Source organism: Caenorhabditis briggsae (genome assembly GCF_000004555.2).
Source record: "Caenorhabditis briggsae complete genome, chrIV, whole genome shotgun sequence".
NCBI lineage: Eukaryota > Metazoa > Nematoda > Chromadorea > Rhabditida > Rhabditidae > Caenorhabditis > Caenorhabditis briggsae.
Genome location: NC_013487.2, coordinates 10,609,653 through 10,626,701, shown reverse-complemented (window position 1 = coordinate 10,626,701; position 17,049 = coordinate 10,609,653). Strand labels below are relative to the sequence as shown.

The window sequence follows — 17,049 nt, the reverse complement described above, 5'->3', positions numbered from 1 at the left end:
GAATCTATTCCGCTAGTTTGGGGAAGTTTATCTCAATTTGAAAAAATGATGTTCGTCAAGTGACAAAACATCTGATTGAACTGGAGGAAGATAATCTCTTGTCGACGGAAGCAGTGTAAAGTGAGACGCCCATGAGCCAAGCTTCGGCAAAACAAGACTGCATGAATGGAGGAAGTAATCGGCTTCGAGTCGAACGAAATCCAACCCAATGAGAATCAGATTGTTTTTATACCGAATATTCATTCAGAAAGTGTTTCTTGACAGAGACGGCAAAGGGGGACATTTTTAAACTTTCAGAACAAGAGAAGACGGTTGGGAGGGGGACGGGAAAGAATAGGAATACGATTAGAACCAACGACAGACAACAAATATATTATAAGAGAGAACAACAATAATTAAAGAGCCTCGATTCTTTGATTCACCTCGTGGACGTTGTTATGCGTCTGCTTCAGGTTTGCAATGAGGACTTTGAGACGTTTCTGGAAATGAAAACATTTAAGAGGAAGCAGGATTTAAAAAATACCTCAAGCAGAACCCATTGGTCCGATCCAAATCTTCGGTGTTGGTACGAGCTGACGATGAGAGTGTTGGCCATTTCATTAATCTTTCCGGATATCGCGTTGACTTGAATTGCGTCGATTACAAACTCTTCGAGGGTTTCGTCTGCATGAATATCCAACTGTTTGGCCAACTCATCCAGCTTGATTTCGTTCTTCTCTTCGGCCAACGACATGAGGGTCAAAAGACGAATTTTCTTGAGGAGAATAACTTCATCGACTTTCAAGTAATCTGTGACGAACTTTGGGTTCTTGGCAACAAACTGCTGATAATCCTTGAGAGTTCCTGAGATGAACAATTCCAAAGCAGTGAACATGAGTGGATCGGATGATTTCAATGCTTTCACAGCACTGAGCCTCTCCAGGTGGTCAAAGGAGAAAGATTTTGGATCGACGACAGCTGTTCTGACGCATTCCATAGCATCGTCGCGAGCTGTTGCGGCATCCTTCTCAGTGTATGTTCCCAACAACGCAGTCATAACCTGAAAACTCTCGAATATGAATAATCTTCATGCCTCCTATAAACTAACCTTGGCAGCTTGATCTGCTCTTTGGTCCACAAGGAGGGCGCGATGAACAGCTCTCAAAATTTCGCGTTGTCCCTCGACTGGAGTTTGCCAAGTGTTGAATCTGTCGTGCAGAGTTTCCAGATTGCATTCTAACTCTCCAATAAGTCTCGCCTCGGCGCACATATCAACAAGAGCCATGAAAATTTTCTCTTGCACAGTGTGGAAGTTCGAGTATCCCTTGTACAAGTTGGAGAGAACACGAACAGCGATTCCAGCATGACTGCCCCATCCAATTCCTTTGTAAAATTTCGGTGACACGTTCTTGATGAATGCATCGACAACCGGCTCGCATTTCTCTCCAGGAACAACAACAATCAACGAGGAAATCGAATTCAGCACCAGGTCTACGTCTTGCGACCACAATGGGAGAACATGGAGGGTCGAACAGATCTCGACCAAATTCTTGGCGGTTTCAGCTGGACCTGCAACAAAAGAGTTTACATTCTGCAAAAAATAAAATGGGTATACCTGTAGGATCCAACTTAACACTCTCGTGCTTGTTCAAGTATTGTCGGAGCTCTTGGAGCTGCTTGATATCATCGATATACGCAAAAACGGGAAGTTCGCGTGTGTCAGCCATCTAAAAGCAACACCAATTACAATTAAAAAGGGGAAACATGCATGAGCAAGAGGGTAATGCACTTCAAACTTCAGCTCAATCACCTTTATTTTGCGCTCTCAACAGTCGCGATTTTCTCAACGTGTCCTTTTCGGATGGCTTCTAACTGTCGTTGACTTCTTCTCAAGTGATGCTCAATGAGCAAAACTTCGCTCGGTTGGAAACGAGTGGCTGCTGCGCGGAACTCTTGCTGAATGTGCGAACGAATACTCGGATCACGACCACGAGAAGCGCGCAGAAAATCACGGTAGGTTGAGAGAACAAGCTTTTGAAGTTTGCTGTGCACTACTCCACCGCTCATACAAAGAAGCTAGAAAGTCAAGGAATTGAGTTGATTATAAAAAAAGAAGATAGAGATATAAAAGCGTCCAGGACGCATAATTCGACACACACATTGGAAAAATTCGAACAATCATTACCTTTATTCAGATAAAGCTAAAACAGAACTAAAACGAACAAACTACCTATTACTTGGATTTGTGGTGGTTCAAATCCAGCGGACTAATTGATAGTCCCGTTTACCCCAACGAATAAGAGTGAGATCTTCAAGTTCTGGCAAAACAGACAATAGGCTATTGATTGATTCCGTCGGGTCAACTTTCTTCGCTCCGTTTACAGAGAACGCTCCATTTTTCATCAATAAATGCCCCTTACCACTTCCAAATCGAGTCAAATCCGCTAGTTTACCCATTGAAATTACCTGAAAGAATAAATGTTTTCACTGATCTAATAGTCAGTTTCGAACCTCTTCTTTTTTTAGATCGACTGTTGTTCGGAACATTTGTAGTACTTCTTCCTTTGACAAACCCGTCAAATCAGCCTTTTTACTTCCAAACATTGCTTTTGTGCACCGTAACGCTGTATCCAACCCTTCTTCTCCATGAACAACTTTGGTGATTTCCATCGCTAACTCCGTCTGGACGATCCACTTCCCTAGGTTTTTCCTGTGCTTCACCAAAGAACTCTCTAGGTCTTCGAAATTCCGTAAACTGAGAAGAAGCAGCAATTCTTCGGCTTTGTCGTCATGCAATTGTGCGAAGAATTGGTATAAATGAAATGGTGATGTTTTCTTGGGATCCAGCCAAAGTGCGCCTCCTCCTTCTGATTTTCCGAGTTTGTTACCGGCTGAATCGGTTAGAATCGGGAAACAAACTCCAGCCGCGAATCCGTTATCAGTTCCTTGAGATTGGTTACATCTCTTCTTGATATAATGTGCTCCAAAGTCAAGATGGCCTAGCTGATCATATCCTCCCAGTTGAAATCGGCAGCCGAATTTTTCAGATAATGTATACCAGTCGTATGCTTGCATAGTTTGATAACTGAACTCGGTATAAGAAAGACCTTTTTCCAAACGATTTTTGATTGTTTTCATCCGAAGCATTTTTCCCAGCTGCATACTTTTACATTCCCGAAAGAAATCTCGCAGCGCGGCCTGGAACAAGAATTCATGGAAACCGGAAACTATTTTTGGAGATCATGATTTTTTTCCGTACAGATTTCACCATGTATAAATTTTTCAGCCTTTCAGAAAACTAATTTCCAGACACCAAAATTATATTATTTCTGTTTCAGTATACGGTATACAGACAGCTAATTCCAAAAATCTACCTTTTCGAGCCAATCATTATTGTTGACTATGATTGGAGGTTCGGTGTCGCTGGAAGCATTGGCAAATATCCTCCGAACCTGTTCGGTCACACTCTGAGCATTCGAAACAATAACATCTGAAGGCAGCAAATCTCTTTCTGAATAAAGTATTTTAAAATCGAGCATTCAAAGAAAAATACAAGTTACCTGATTTTTTGCCGCTGGGGTCTCCAATGCTCGCAGTAAACTCTCCGATGAGAGCGATTGGGCGTAAACCAAACTGTTGAGATCGAATCAAGTTGAGAAGAATTAATAGATTTCCCACATGAAGACTTTCTGCCGTAGGGTCGAATCCAGCATACAAATAAGGTTGAATCTGTCTGTAACAACTTGTGAATTATCACAAATTTCATACAATCCCACTTCAATTCGTAATCAAATTTAGTTAGCAAGTCCGCCGGATACGAATGCTTCAACGGTTTCCTTTTATCCAAATCCTTGATGTAGTCGAGAAACGGGTTCGCCCTGAAAGAAAAAACGATTTTAATATCGTTACCCAGAAGCTTACCGTGGGCTACGTACCGTTTTTATTGCTGCATCGCCCATCCATTTGCTGAGAAACATTATGTGTTGAATAAAATCCACCAAATATGATGGATTAGCACTAAAATATTGCAAAATTTGTCTTTTTAGGCACGTCGCAAATCGAAAAAATGTAAGATGGCTGAGTAAATCATCGACCGCGCCCACGGAGAAAGTTAGGCCATCGGTGCGACAGTTGGCGCGCGCTTTGAATTGCAACTCAATGTTTGTAGGATGTCTTGTAAAACCCTTCCCTTCTTAAAAAATACTTTCTGAAACCGGTTTTTCAGTAAATTAATTCATTAAATTGTTGTGTATTTATAGGGTTCATTATAGCCGAATAATAACAGAGAGTAGAAAGTCGAGGGGACAAAGGCAGACAGAGACGGGATGAAAACGGCCGGAAGGGCTACTAATAGAAAAGTTATGTCATTCAAAAAACATGTAATAAGTTTGTTGTATTTGTTTTTGTCGTATCTTAACCGCCTGTAAACGAGCTGAACTTTGAATTAGAAAAAACGGCGAACTTCGGTTGTACCATCGACGTATACCGTTCAGTTCTCCCAACAGCCTTCGATGTCTCATATTTGTCGATAAGGAAGAAACTCAAGACTATATCCATTTCATCAAGAATACTTTGAATAAGCATGATGAGGGAGACAAAATATTTATTGGATTCAAGGGAAATTGAGTACAAAGAAACAATGAGCACGAAGAGGGTGTAATAAAAACATACCATATGTGTACACTGGGTAACAGACAGCTTTGGATATCAGAATCCAAGCAGAACAATATGATAACCCGGGGGAATAAACAAAGACAGAGAGCACCAAGGCGAGCAGCTGAATTTGAGAGAAGAAGGAAAAAATGCCTACTAAACGGAAAACACCTATAGATTTTTTAAGACTAGGAAACCAGCGAGAGCTACTATTGCTGCTCCAAATGTAATTTTCGAGAGTAAGTTAGAATCACTCAAGTAGAAGACACGGCGAAGATGTGGATACACTGCCATCATCGCAAGCTGTTCGAAGATTGGTGAATTTGACTGGCCGATCTATAACATGGTTTCTCTAGTAACAAAATAGTTTAATTGCTAACTCACGTTGCTGGAAGAGAACTTTATTGGTTTTGGAAGCTCAAACTGCTTGCAGAATTCTTCTGGAGGTATTTCCCACCGTTGATCAACTTCTTCTCTTTCCACCTTCGTAGCAATCATCACACACGGCGTTTTGGTTCTGAATATAATGAAATTCGCGGATTCGGTGACATTTAACTTACCTGTAGAAGTATTTTTGATAGACTGTGGCACAGAAAGCAAAGGAATCGGGATTGGAAACATCGTAAAGGAATGCAACTACATCCGCTGAAGTTTCTCCTGAACCCAAAGCATCCTGAGGGGAAAGAACATCAACCTCACGAAGAAGCAGATATTTGCTCTCTTCTTTCACTTTGACGCGATTGATGACAAATGGCGAATGACGTCTTCCGATTTGAGCAACATCAGACATTCCACGTCCTGCCAACGATTGCATGAAAACTGTTTTTCCTGCATCCTTGGCTCCAACCACCAGGCATTGGAAGACTTTTCTATCTGTACCATGATTTTCCAAATCCTTCTTTCGCTCTCGAGTGACTCGAATCGAATCAAGAGTATTTCCAGCACGACCTATGTCCCGAAATATTAATGACGATGATTATACTTTTATACTAACCTGGACCACTCCGACCGACCGGAAAACCGAGATATGCGAGTTGTTCGAATGTCTGTGTTAAATTTATGAGAGTAGTCATGTTCCAATAAGCCATATATCCATTGTATGTCAGCCATCCTCTCTGGTTCGTCTCGAGAGCCAGAATGTTCTGAATTCCAAATATTTTGAATTTCGATTTTTATCACAAACTTACATCCTTGGTAATAACGGGAGCTGAGCATACTGAGAAGAGATTTTGAAGCTCACTTGGGGATAAGCATCCATCTTTATCTTCATCGTACTTCTCAAAAAGTGCCGACACAAATTGCACACCTTCTGGAGATAACTCTGTGGAGCATCCAACAGGAATAGTGATTCTGGGATAAAGGTATTCTTCTGCCAGCTTCAGGCTAGTCTCGTATCCAAATTTACGCAAAACCGCCCATGTTGTTTCATGCCGTCCTCTTTCAATGAATAAGAGATGGAGATAGAGGAATCCTGCGAGCATTAAAGCATCAGAAGCGACACCATCCGGACATCCATCGGCAACTGCACGCTTGACGTCTTCTAGAGCAGTCGATGTGAGTGGAATACCGAAGCAAAGCTTTTGAAAGTCGTTGAGTTCAGTGTCACTTAGGTAACCATCGTTGTCCCGGTCACAAATCTTGAAAACTCGAATTAGTGCTTTCTTGGCTCGATCTGTCAGTTGCTTTGTGTCGGCATCATAAAGTGGTCTTGTTGGATAGATTACTGCTTTCTGAGCATAATAGAAGATTTCCGAAACATTTTTCATTGTACGAGCAGAACATTCAACGCATGTCTCCACTTCTGTATTCGCCTCCATTATCGGGAGAATCTGCAAACTCGAAACTAGGGATTGACCGGATGGCAGCTTAAAACTCACTTTATCTGTGTTGTTTGCTGTTCCATCTGATTTGTTTCCGACAAGAATAATCGGTGTCTCGTGATACTCTCCAAATGCTTGACGAATTAGTGGAAGCCATCTGAAAACGGATTATGAAACAGTGAATAAACGATAGTGGCCATACTTTTCCTGGATGCGCTCCACAGTGGTATCATCTGTGACGGAATATACAACGCAGATTACATTTGCCTGGCGCATTTCAGATATTAGCCAGTTATCTTCTGAAATTATGGGGATATTTAACCGAATCAATGTCACTCAAACCTTCTTCTTTGATTGATAAATCGACAATACTCGTGGTCACATTTTCGGGGGTAACATCTGCCGGAATCAGTACTCTAAAACCGTTCGTAATTTTTTACTGATTATATATGCCAGAAATACCTGTCTAGACGTCGAGGTACGGCGTCAACCCATTCATCTTCTAAAAGACTCATAACCAATGAAGTTTTTCCGCATCCTTCGTCACCGATGAGAACTATCCGAACATCAGCCAGAGTCTCTCCGTCGCTCATGTTTCCTGGAACAACGTTACGAAATTACAATCTACGGGAGAGATTTCGGTGAATAAAAAGGTGAAAGTTCGGGGGTTAAGAGCTGATTATATTTTATCTGTCAGGCCGTGTCCGTGCTCGGGAAGACAAATAAAAGGAGGCGAAATGGCCGGAAAATCAAATGCATTTTTCGACTGGGGCAAGAGCGCTCCATTGGACTTGCCGCGTTTTTTTCACGGTGAGTTTTTCACTACCTTTGCTTTGGAATTTTTTTTTTTGGAATTTTTCTACTACTTTGGAATTTTTTTTCTCGAATTCTAGTCCGTAACTTTTTTTTCTGTTTCATAAATTCTTAGTAAATTTCATGAAGAATATATAGTAAAAAAATGAATCAGATTTTTTTGTCCGTTGTACTTTAAAACGTCGCAGACTGTTTTCCTTCGGTAGTGAAAAACTCACCGTGTTTTTTTTGGTTTGCAAAATATTTCAATGCAAGTCCAGGGGTCAATGAAAGAAGCATATGGTTTAAATAAATCTACTCGTCCCAAACGTTTGGCCAAACTTCATATAGGATGGAAAACCCATATGGATGAAATAGTCGTAGTTCTATTTTTCTCCATCAGCAGAAATTTATTGTGATTAGTCATTTTCTTCACGATGACATTCGGTTCTCTTGACGAAACCTGTTCGAATTAGCCTTGCTGGTACTAGTAGGGCAATCAGATGACAGCTATTTAAAAAATTAGAAAAGTTGCACGAAACTCTAATAACGGCGAGGATGCAGGTGGTAATTCGATACCAGACGAGAAGACGAAAAAAAGGTGCAAAAGTCAAAAGAAATCTAACAAATCAAGGTTCATTGAAAAACATTCGGTTCAAAAATTGGGAACCTTTAAACAAGAACAGAAACAAATTAACAACAAAAACATGGTTAAGGGCTGCTGAACAATAAAAGGATTATCTTGCTTGGAGCTGAAATTCAACTGCTCTGCTTCACCGCTTTTCTCTGCTCATTTTTCTCGAGTGATTCCTTATCTTTGAGATTTCGCTGCTCCTTTTTGATGGCTAACTCGAAAAGCTCAGATACGAAGACTTCCCTGTAAAAAGAACGTTTTATGACAATATCGATAAAGCACTGAGTCACCTATAAATAGGGAGTAATTTTGGTACTAGTGACAAATGGTCAAATCTGACTCGTAGCATATCCATTGCAATTCCGATATTATCTGTGTCGAGATACTGCGGGAGAACTGGAACTTTTGGATATCTCGCACTGAAATGTGTTAGGATAATGTGCTTCGCATTCATTCGTTTTCCAACATCCACAGCCTGACCCATTGTAGAATGCCGTTTACGCATCGCATCATTCTGAAAACCCATATAATATTAAACATGATATTTTCATATTTACCTCATGCCCATCTTCAAATGTAGACTCGTGAACCAGAATGTCTGCTCCTTGTCCTTCCTCAACTAATAAATCACAAGGTTTGGTATCTCCCGAGAACACAATTCTTTTTCCGGCAACACGCATCACAAATCCATTTGCCATTCTAGTGTGATGTACTTGTACAGCTTTCAACTCGTCAAGATTCCATTTCTTTTTGTCAAAAATGCTCGGCATATCACCCAGAATGTCCCGGCACGGTGGCAAATGCGGGCTCGGAAGTTTTGGCCTTTTTCCGGGTGGACCGTTGGGACTGGAAGGTGGTGTAAGGGGATGTCTAGAAATATCCACAATTTCCAGTAGGCTTTGGATGTTTTCAAAACAGATGGAATATGTTTTGAGGGGTTTCAGCACATTTCTATTGCACACAAGAACAAGAGGTCGGTACGGTATTCCTAGTGATTCAAATGCCTCTTTTCGACGATCCACAATTGTGTAGAGACCATTCATATGGTCCTGATGAGCATGTGTGATTAGAACACAGTGAAGATTCGTGAGCAATTTTTTGCAGCCAACTTCTCCAAAGATTGCTTTCATTTGTCCATATGTTCCTTCTCCAACATCTAGAAGTATCGCACTTTCGTCAGAACCTTCAACCAAATAGCCCGTCACATTTCGATATTTTGATGGAACTGCAGAAGATGTACCGAAGAACGTCAACTTTGGGAATTCGCAGTTGTTTTCAACACTGTCTTCCAATTTTCTATACTCCGCAATCAGCTCTTTTGCTTTAACAGAAATTTCCGGATCAGAAGCTAATAGATTGTTGATAATTGGTTCCTCATTTTGCGAGTTTCCTCTTCTCATCCAATACCTTTGCAATGGAGCAACCCGAATGAATTGGTCCTGCTTTTCCGCAAGTTCACTGTTTTGAGTGATTATGCCATTCCAGTTGATTGGATGAAGCGGTGGGAAAAGAGAAGGAGAAATTGTTCGCAGGAGACGCGTATGCCTGAAAAATTATTAGTTGGCAGTTGAAAAGTTGCAATAGAAATTACTTGTATACACTTTCCACAGCAGGTATCACTGGATTAACTTCATTGATTAGCAAATGAGATGTACCAGCATCGCTCAGTTTTTCCATTAGCTTTTTGTAAGATTCCGTATTAATCACCGACTCACGACTGAGATGAACCATCTGAAAGAAATGATCTTGCAAATATCATAACTCATTCATACTTACGTAGTCCAGCTGTTTCCCTTTATTGAAGAATTGTTGCATAGAAGAAGAATCAAGCAGAGATTGAACATGTTGTTCTGTTGTGCACTCTGCTACCAATAGAAATGGCTTCTCTCCTTCAACTTTGTGGGATGAGAAGACTTGATCCGGTTGAATAGTTCTTCCATCAGGAAGAGTAACAGCTTCTCCTGATTTCAGTTTCCCAATTAATGGTCCTTTCGGCACTTTTAGTTCGAGTAACTTTGTCACATCAATCCTCCGTGCAGCTTCTTTCATCTCAATCAAAAAAGCCACATCCACATTGTTCACTTTATTCTTGTTGCTCGTTCTGCTGGTCATATCTAACGGCGGGCTGAGTGGAATATATGTAACTTTCAAGCCAGCATCCTCGTAATTTCCCATTGTATACGGTCGTTCTTCTACTTGAGATGGGTACTTGCAGCTTCCATAGTCCGAATCTTGAAATGGACGAATACATTCTAGAAAATGCTTGATATTCATGGCTCCATGAAGACGAGTGGGCATGGCATTTGCCTCTTTGGAAAGGAGAATCGAGGAAATTCCAGCGATATTATCCCAACTTGCTGAAGTTAGAAATAAATCGACCACACTTGAACTGCGGACTCGGAGTTGCCATAAGAACCTGCATGCATTTTCTGGACAGTTGAACATATAAGTTTTTAGTGGTGTGCGAAGAATGAAACACGCATGGAGCAATCCTGTTCCATTTCCCAGGACCTCAATTGAAACTTGACTGGGAATATTGACGATTGAATTAGACGGTGGTTCATGAGCAGCTTTTTGTTTCTTTTGTACAGAAGCCATGGATTGACGCAGGTTTGAAATGCTAGCGTTGACTTCTCGAGCCCTAAATTTAACATTATAATAAGAATTCGTTAAAAAAAAGAACAAACTTCAAATGAGAGGAAGAATGCTTCTGAAGGATGCGGCGATTCCTGGCGATTCTTTCTTTTATGCTTTCTAACAAGTCTTCGTTAAATGTTCTGGCGGTTGTGGAGACGGAGTTACGGGGAATTCTGAACAGTAATATTGAGTAAAGTTGCGAAATTACAACTGAAAAAAAACAAACAAGTGGTTAAATATTCAGAAGGATGAGTTACTTTGAAAAGCTTATATTTAGCAAGGTTTATTAAGATTTAGGTCATTCCAGATGTCACAAACCCTTACAGAATCCGATTTGCAAATGATTTTAGTGCAGCCCGTCGCATCCAGCTTTGAAACTTATCGTATCTTACTGGAAATACATATTCCAAAAAAACTATTTTCCTGATATTGAATGCAATAATATATCAGTTAAAGTAGACTTTTCACTTTGAACACTGGTTTTCTCAAAACAAGAAAAAATCAAATTCAAACAAATCTTCATCTGAAGATAAAGACACAGAACATGGAAGAGTTTGGAGATTATTAAAGAAAATGGGGGAAACGATGGAGATGCCTTGCACCCATAGAAGTAAAAACTGGGCTTTAGAAAATGGCCAGTTAAGTGTAGTCGATTAATAGAGAAAGCAATACAAATCAACAGAACAATCAACACTAACACATTCTAACTATTAAGGGGAATTCGAACTCATGAATTCGAAAAAGAATGGGGGAAGTAGATGGGATACAAAAAAAACAGAAAAATGAATATTGTCTATGAAAGATTTGGTAGTCCAGTTGGAATTCCGAACGGTCTGGATTGATCGAGACCGGGCTCTGCTTGGCTTTTTTGTCCCAGACTACGAGGATCGTCGAGAGCTTCCGGCTGAAAATAAAAACAGTTTGCAAGTGAATACTGAAGCGTTATTCTTACAGGTGGCTGTGTTGGGTCCATCATTGCACCCATCCACCGTGTCGTAACCAAACCGACTCCCTCGATCATAGCCAGAATAACTGATCCAAGAATGGCACTTCCTGCCATAACCTGAGAAAAACAATGATTGCGAGTCAGTCAAAATACGAGTCATACCTTTGGTCCTGAACGAATAGCTAGAAGAGCTCCAGTCAGTCCTCCAGAGACGATAGAATTGATTGGATCTTCCTTCTTGCGAATGGCAACAAGACAACAGTCGATGGTACTGAACATTCCTCCCCAAGCAGCGAATTGAACTCCAGTCAATGTGCTTCTCATTCTGATTTCACGCATCATGCCAACCTGAAATGATGGACGTTGCTGGCTGGGAAGAAGGTTAACAATCTCACCATCTTTTTTCCTTTGGCAGCATTTTTGTATCCTCCGAAAGCTTGGAAAATAGATCCTCCAACCAGACCCATTGCAAAAGCTGATCCGATGTCATCTCCGATACGATATGGGCTGAAACCTTTTTTTTTAAGATCAATAAAATCACTAGACATTCAGTTAACTCCATACCATGGCTCTCTGGTGTACTCTTCCATTTCTGTGTATTGGTGTTCCCTGGAAATAGAAAAAATTAGTGAAAATTTTTCTATGACGTCGAACTAGAAAAATTGACTCGACAATGTATTTTTTCAAATTAATAAAACGACTTAAAATTAGAGAGAACCATCAAAAATCCCACAGAAACTCGGAAAGCTCCTGAAAAAAGCACGAGGATTGCGCCATCACGCAATTCTTCACACAAATGCGTCAGCAGTCAGCAAAGCGCAAGTTGAAGTCGGAATAACGGAGCATCGTTTGAAAGAACGGCTTCTCAAATTTCGACGAAAAAATGAAAGAAGTGGAAAATACCTAAAGGAGAAAAACTGTGCGGCAAAACCGTGCCCAGCTTACAATTAGGCTCTCACTTTCCGGAAAAAATTTGTCCTCGGATTTGAGAAGCTTCGACGGAAAGTGTGATATGCTGTAGGCTCTTCTGGAATAACTTTTGGCGATGAATAACAAAACTATCCTGAAAGCCGGAAACATTGAATCAAAAATAATGAAAAACATTCATTCGAGCAGAGAAAATGATTGAAGGAGCTACAAAACCTTTTAATAGGTCAAGATCTCCGAGTTTGATTATATGCGCTGAATAAGTATTCAGTTTCAAGAATATTTATATTTTCCGGACGGTCTTAAATATTCATTAATCAATTATCAATAAAAAAAAATTAAGAGCAGTGTGTACAACAAAATAAGAAAGAAACCATGAAAAGACGATGCTGAAGACGAAGTATTGATAAATGGATAGAAAAAGTCATAAGGAAGACGAATATCAATATAAGGCAGAGCTGCGAAAACATGTCTCGGGGGTGGTGTTACATCCGTGAAAGATATAGAGACCGGCAGTCGTATCAATTGACCAGGAATATAGGGGACATCATCCAAAAGTAATTGTACATTTCCTGCTATTACTACTTCTCGATAATTTTTTGTAGAGCCCTGTTTTGAGTGATAAATTTGAAGAAGTGAGGATACGGGTAAGCGGCATGATGAAGAAGAAGGTGATAACTGTAAGGAAACGTTGAGAGGAATATCTGAGATTGTTATACTAACATCTTCCCAAGTCACATTCACTCTTTCAACGGCTGCTGAATGCTCGTCTTCTGATATCGACGAGACTAGTTCAGAAGGATATACTTGTTCGTAGAATGCTTTTGCTTTTGATCGAGCATCCTCGCAATTTGTTGTTCTGATTGTGCATACAGATATCATTGGTCTGAGGAACAGAACTGGAGATGGTTTCACGGATGAAGAATAACATTCTTCTAAAGTTGGAATAGCAAAAGGAACCGGCGAAGAACCTGCAACGATGATTGAATTTAATTGTTTTGTTGATTTGTACTTACCCTGCATACGGTAAATTTGGTCACCAGCTTTGTAACCTGCTCCAGAACTTGACTTGTTTGTTTCTTTTTCGTCTTCATTTGACTGAATCATCCGAATCCAAAAAATCGAAAAGTCTTGTTGAAACCAGTTAGTGTCTACATTCCCAGGCAAATTTCCATATTCTACTTGGACTACTACGTCGTTGACTTCAGTCTGATTCATACGAAAAACTATATTTGCTGATACTAGAACATCGTTGCATGCTGAGCCATTCCAAACTGGAGCTCTCATTTGTTCAGCTGCAATTCTTGGAATCGCCAAAGTTTTATTCTCTGATTTATCAACGAATTCGCCATTTCCAAACAACGAAAGTGCATTGATGAAACTGTTTTCTGTGCATTGAGATAACATATCATATGTGGAGAGTGGTTTACAGTGGACCGTTAAATTCTTCTCTATCTCTACATTTTGCGTTCCAGTACAGAAATCTGAATCAGATATGGCTGCAGGCAGTTTGAAAAGCCTAATTCCAGACGAATTTCCGAAATATAAAGAATCCCCCTGCAATATTAATTGTTTTTGAACTACCCATTCGAAGATTGATCTCACATTGTCGTCAGAAGAAGTTTCTTCTTCTTCTAACATTCTGGATTTAGAAAACAGACTCCACTGTTCACCATCACTCACTATTTCTACCCCACCGTACTCCAACTCATCTGAATTATTTTATTGATTCTGAATTGTTGCACTGCGCTCACCGTTTAATTTTGTTACACAAAACAACCGTGATGTTGGGAAGACTGAGTCAATCCTGTGACGAACTACTGATGGATAACAAACTTCGGGAATATCAGCAGCATAGCTCAAGGCGAATAAAAATGCATAAACTGTGGTCTTCATGCTCTTTGCGCTTGCAGAGCCGCGCGACGAAAGTGCCCTCCTTGGCAGTCACCATGGAAACCAAATGCAAGAGAAGACAGAGGATGTAGGGAAAAAATTTATTTTCCAAATTGATGTATATTCTTGCTACTAACGATGAGAATTGACAAAATTAGTGCAATAGATAGAAATAAAACAATCGAAAATTGCCTAATTTTTAAGAAAGCGCGTGACTGTCTGACAAACTAGGCGAGAACATTGAAATGAAAATTTAGGCGAGTGGCTTGGAGCATTCCACCTCGATGTACTTGATAAGATCAGCACGTTCATCAGCCTTCTTGAGTCCAGCGAACACCATCTTGGTTCCTGGGATGTACTTCTTTGGGTTGAGAAGGTACTCGAAGAGGGTTTCACGAGTCCAGACGACTCCCTGAAACGTAGATATGTGGCTTTATTCAAATAGAAATTCAATTACCTTGCTCTTGTTAGCAGCAGAATAGTCGAATCCAGCGACTGTTCCAGAGGTACGTCCGATGACTCCGTAAAGGGTTGGTCCGGTCTTTGTGGCGGTGGAATCAACGACGTGGCATTGCAAGCATCTCTGCTTGTACACCTTCTTTCCCTTTTCGTAATCTCCAGCTGGGATATCGGCCATGTTGAACCCTGAATTTGATAAAATGAATAGGAATATATATGAAAAAATCATAGAAGGGGGTAACTGACAACCCTAGAGCCGCCCGTGATGCAATAGCGCAAAAGAAACGGGGAAAACGTTGAGGCGCGGGCGGCGGAAAGACGCAGAGAAATGCCAAGGGCAGAGAACGAGCGGGCGGTCTCTGAAGAGTCTAGTTGAAAAACAGGGAAATAGTTATCATTATATTCGTTTCGAAGTCAGCTTGTGGAATTTCTGAATACACGTTCTCAGCTTCAAGAATTTTCGGTATTTCAAACATAAATATGATTAATTCGCTAGTCTAATCCTTTTGAGATGACATCAGTTTCCAATGTTATTTGATCGTTGATTTTCACAAAAAATATTTACATCATATTGGGAAGAAGAACTAAATACCGTAAACATTCATAGAGTGCCGCCCTAAATTTCAACGTTGATCCATATATCTCCCTGCAAAAGGTATCAAAAATTGGTCAACTAACATAATGTTGATTAGTAGTTTATATCTTTCACAGGGAATTAATTTTCTGGTCCATCTGCCAATTTAGGTGGCACTCTATTTAAGGTTTTACGTCACCAAGTTTGTACACCCCCCTGATTCGAATCTGGTAACGCTTAAGATGCTCAGTGGGATCAGAACGAGGAGTTTCAGCTTACAATTGGGCCTTCAATTCCAAACCGGAAATAATAACTTCTAGAAAAGCAATAACCAAGTTTCAAAACTCGTTTTTCGCCGAAATGTTGTTTCCTGTTCTAAAGTATAGCAAAGAAAAAAACTGAACGGCGCCTCGCTAATGCTAAAACCATGAGCCTATGAAATCCCTAGACTGGAAAAATATTAAAATACAAAAGTGGGTAAATGACCAACATATTTTTACACAAAAACAGCAAAACAATTAGTTTGTAACATTTTATTGTAACAAATAACAAGGTTCCACAACTTAGGCGAAGTGGGTGTTTTGGCGAGCCGTGGTGAAAACGTTGAGGTTCTTTCTCTTGGTGACACGGTGTGGGAGTGGGAAGCGGATCTTGGAGTCGTGGAACATCTTAATCCCAGCGCGCTTGGTGTCCTCAGCCTTGATGGTTTGAACCTTGAGGATGTGGATGCGATCAGCCTGAGCACGATGGCGAGCTCCCATGTCACGGTAGCACTGGGTGACGGCTCCAGCAACGGTGGTGTCGCGGTACTCACGGTACATGTTGTGGTGTCCGGTACGGGAATCGTACTTGAGCCAGACTCCGTAGTTCTTGACGGTTCCTGGGTTCTTCTCGAACACCTGAACAAAAAAATAATAAAACTAAATTTGCATGGTTACTGCAACAAACCTGCTTGATGGAGAGAATCTCTCCGTTAGCCTTCTTCACACGACGAAGCATGGAGACGAAGTACCAGAAACGGGACTTGGCGATGACGTGGTTGGTGGCGAAGATTTGCATCTTCCAGATTGGAGTCACTGGCTCCTTCTCAGTTGGGATTTTGCGTCCAACGACGACATACTCGTTAAGAGTCTCTCCAAGAGCCTTGGTTGGCATGTTTTAACCCTGAAACATGAAAAAATGTAAAAACACTGAAATATAGTCATGACGACCGAGAACGAAGTTTTACAAATGTTGAATGCTTCTGAAAATGCTTCTGAAGGGGTTATTCATGTAGTCAAAGTGTGTATTTGAAATATTACTCGAATACATACTCTCGCTACAATAGTAACACCCTTGAAGAGATTCATTCAGAAGGCAAGAAAAGAAATAGGATACTGAATACGGTGAAAATTAGGATAGGAAAAATTCCAAAAAAATATGAACGCACAGAAGTGTATGCGGCAGTGGTAGTTTTGTTGCGTCTTTTACTACCGTAGTCTGCATACACTCGTCGTCGATTTACGAAACTAGGTCTGTTAGAGCGCAAATGCGCAGAAACGCGCTAATGCGAGACCCCGCAAATTCCGGAGCACGCTCTCCCACAGAACAATTCCGAACTGCAAATTAATTTTTGATCTACAGAAAAAAAGTTTGGCGCGATCACAATTGCAGGTCTAAAACCATAATTTCAGAATTTTTTATCTGATTTTGTGGAGTTCCAAGATGATTCAAATGATTCTTAAAAAATTAATTA

At 40.5% G+C, this 17,049-nt stretch overlaps 8 protein-coding genes across 8 annotated transcripts; all 8 read right to left on the bottom strand.

Moving 5' to 3' along the window:
* Positions 1-395: 395 nt before the first annotated feature.
* Positions 396-1,706, bottom strand: Cbr-cif-1 (the record flags this gene model as incomplete). The annotated part of the gene is made up of 4 exons (XM_002634125.1): positions 396-479; positions 524-1,039; positions 1,088-1,548; positions 1,595-1,706. 4 exons carry the CDS (start codon positions 1,704-1,706, stop codon positions 396-398), a joined length of 1,173 nt encoding a protein of 390 aa, XP_002634171.1.
* Positions 1,707-2,232: 526 nt separating this feature from the next.
* Cbr-yars-1 lies at positions 2,233-3,956 on the bottom strand (the record flags this gene model as incomplete). Its single annotated transcript, XM_045235843.1, has 6 exons — positions 2,233-2,445; positions 2,491-3,177; positions 3,354-3,490; positions 3,540-3,712; positions 3,756-3,857; positions 3,901-3,956. The coding sequence occupies 6 exons, from the start codon at positions 3,954-3,956 to the stop codon at positions 2,233-2,235; spliced, it is 1,368 nt and encodes a 455-aa protein (XP_045098023.1).
* Positions 3,957-4,803: 847 nt separating this feature from the next.
* Positions 4,804-7,045, bottom strand: CBG01740 (the record flags this gene model as incomplete). The annotated part of the gene is given in 9 exon segments (XM_002634126.1): positions 4,804-4,968; positions 5,017-5,149; positions 5,193-5,580; positions 5,627-5,774; positions 5,820-6,497; positions 6,510-6,609; positions 6,655-6,751; positions 6,795-6,868; positions 6,915-7,045. 9 exon segments carry the CDS (start codon positions 7,043-7,045, stop codon positions 4,804-4,806), a joined length of 1,914 nt encoding a protein of 637 aa, XP_002634172.1.
* A 958-nt stretch (positions 7,046-8,003) lies between these two features.
* Cbr-hoe-1 lies at positions 8,004-10,880 on the bottom strand (the record flags this gene model as incomplete). The annotated part of the gene is made up of 7 exons (XM_045235841.1): positions 8,004-8,121; positions 8,169-8,392; positions 8,436-9,423; positions 9,470-9,609; positions 9,655-10,519; positions 10,566-10,688; positions 10,840-10,880. 7 exons carry the CDS (start codon positions 10,878-10,880, stop codon positions 8,004-8,006), a joined length of 2,499 nt encoding a protein of 832 aa, XP_045091897.1.
* A 428-nt stretch (positions 10,881-11,308) lies between these two features.
* CBG01742 lies at positions 11,309-12,051 on the bottom strand (the record flags this gene model as incomplete). The annotated part of the gene is made up of 5 exons (XM_002634128.1): positions 11,309-11,419; positions 11,468-11,578; positions 11,624-11,809; positions 11,857-11,968; positions 12,026-12,051. The coding sequence occupies 5 exons, from the start codon at positions 12,049-12,051 to the stop codon at positions 11,309-11,311; spliced, it is 546 nt and encodes a 181-aa protein (XP_002634174.1).
* Positions 12,052-12,969: 918 nt separating this feature from the next.
* Positions 12,970-14,284, bottom strand: Cbr-tctn-1 (the record flags this gene model as incomplete). The annotated part of the gene is given in 5 exon segments (XM_002634129.2): positions 12,970-13,092; positions 13,112-13,359; positions 13,405-13,945; positions 13,994-14,100; positions 14,143-14,284. The coding sequence occupies 5 exon segments, from the start codon at positions 14,282-14,284 to the stop codon at positions 12,970-12,972; spliced, it is 1,161 nt and encodes a 386-aa protein (XP_002634175.2).
* A 250-nt stretch (positions 14,285-14,534) lies between these two features.
* On the bottom strand, positions 14,535-14,918 carry Cbr-cyc-2.1 (the record flags this gene model as incomplete). The annotated part of the gene is made up of 2 exons (XM_002634130.1): positions 14,535-14,693; positions 14,739-14,918. 2 exons carry the CDS (start codon positions 14,916-14,918, stop codon positions 14,535-14,537), a joined length of 339 nt encoding a protein of 112 aa, XP_002634176.1.
* Positions 14,919-15,877: 959 nt separating this feature from the next.
* Cbr-rpl-20 lies at positions 15,878-16,469 on the bottom strand (the record flags this gene model as incomplete). The annotated part of the gene is made up of 2 exons (XM_002634131.1): positions 15,878-16,213; positions 16,263-16,469. 2 exons carry the CDS (start codon positions 16,467-16,469, stop codon positions 15,878-15,880), a joined length of 543 nt encoding a protein of 180 aa, XP_002634177.1.
* Positions 16,470-17,049: the final 580 nt, after the last annotated feature.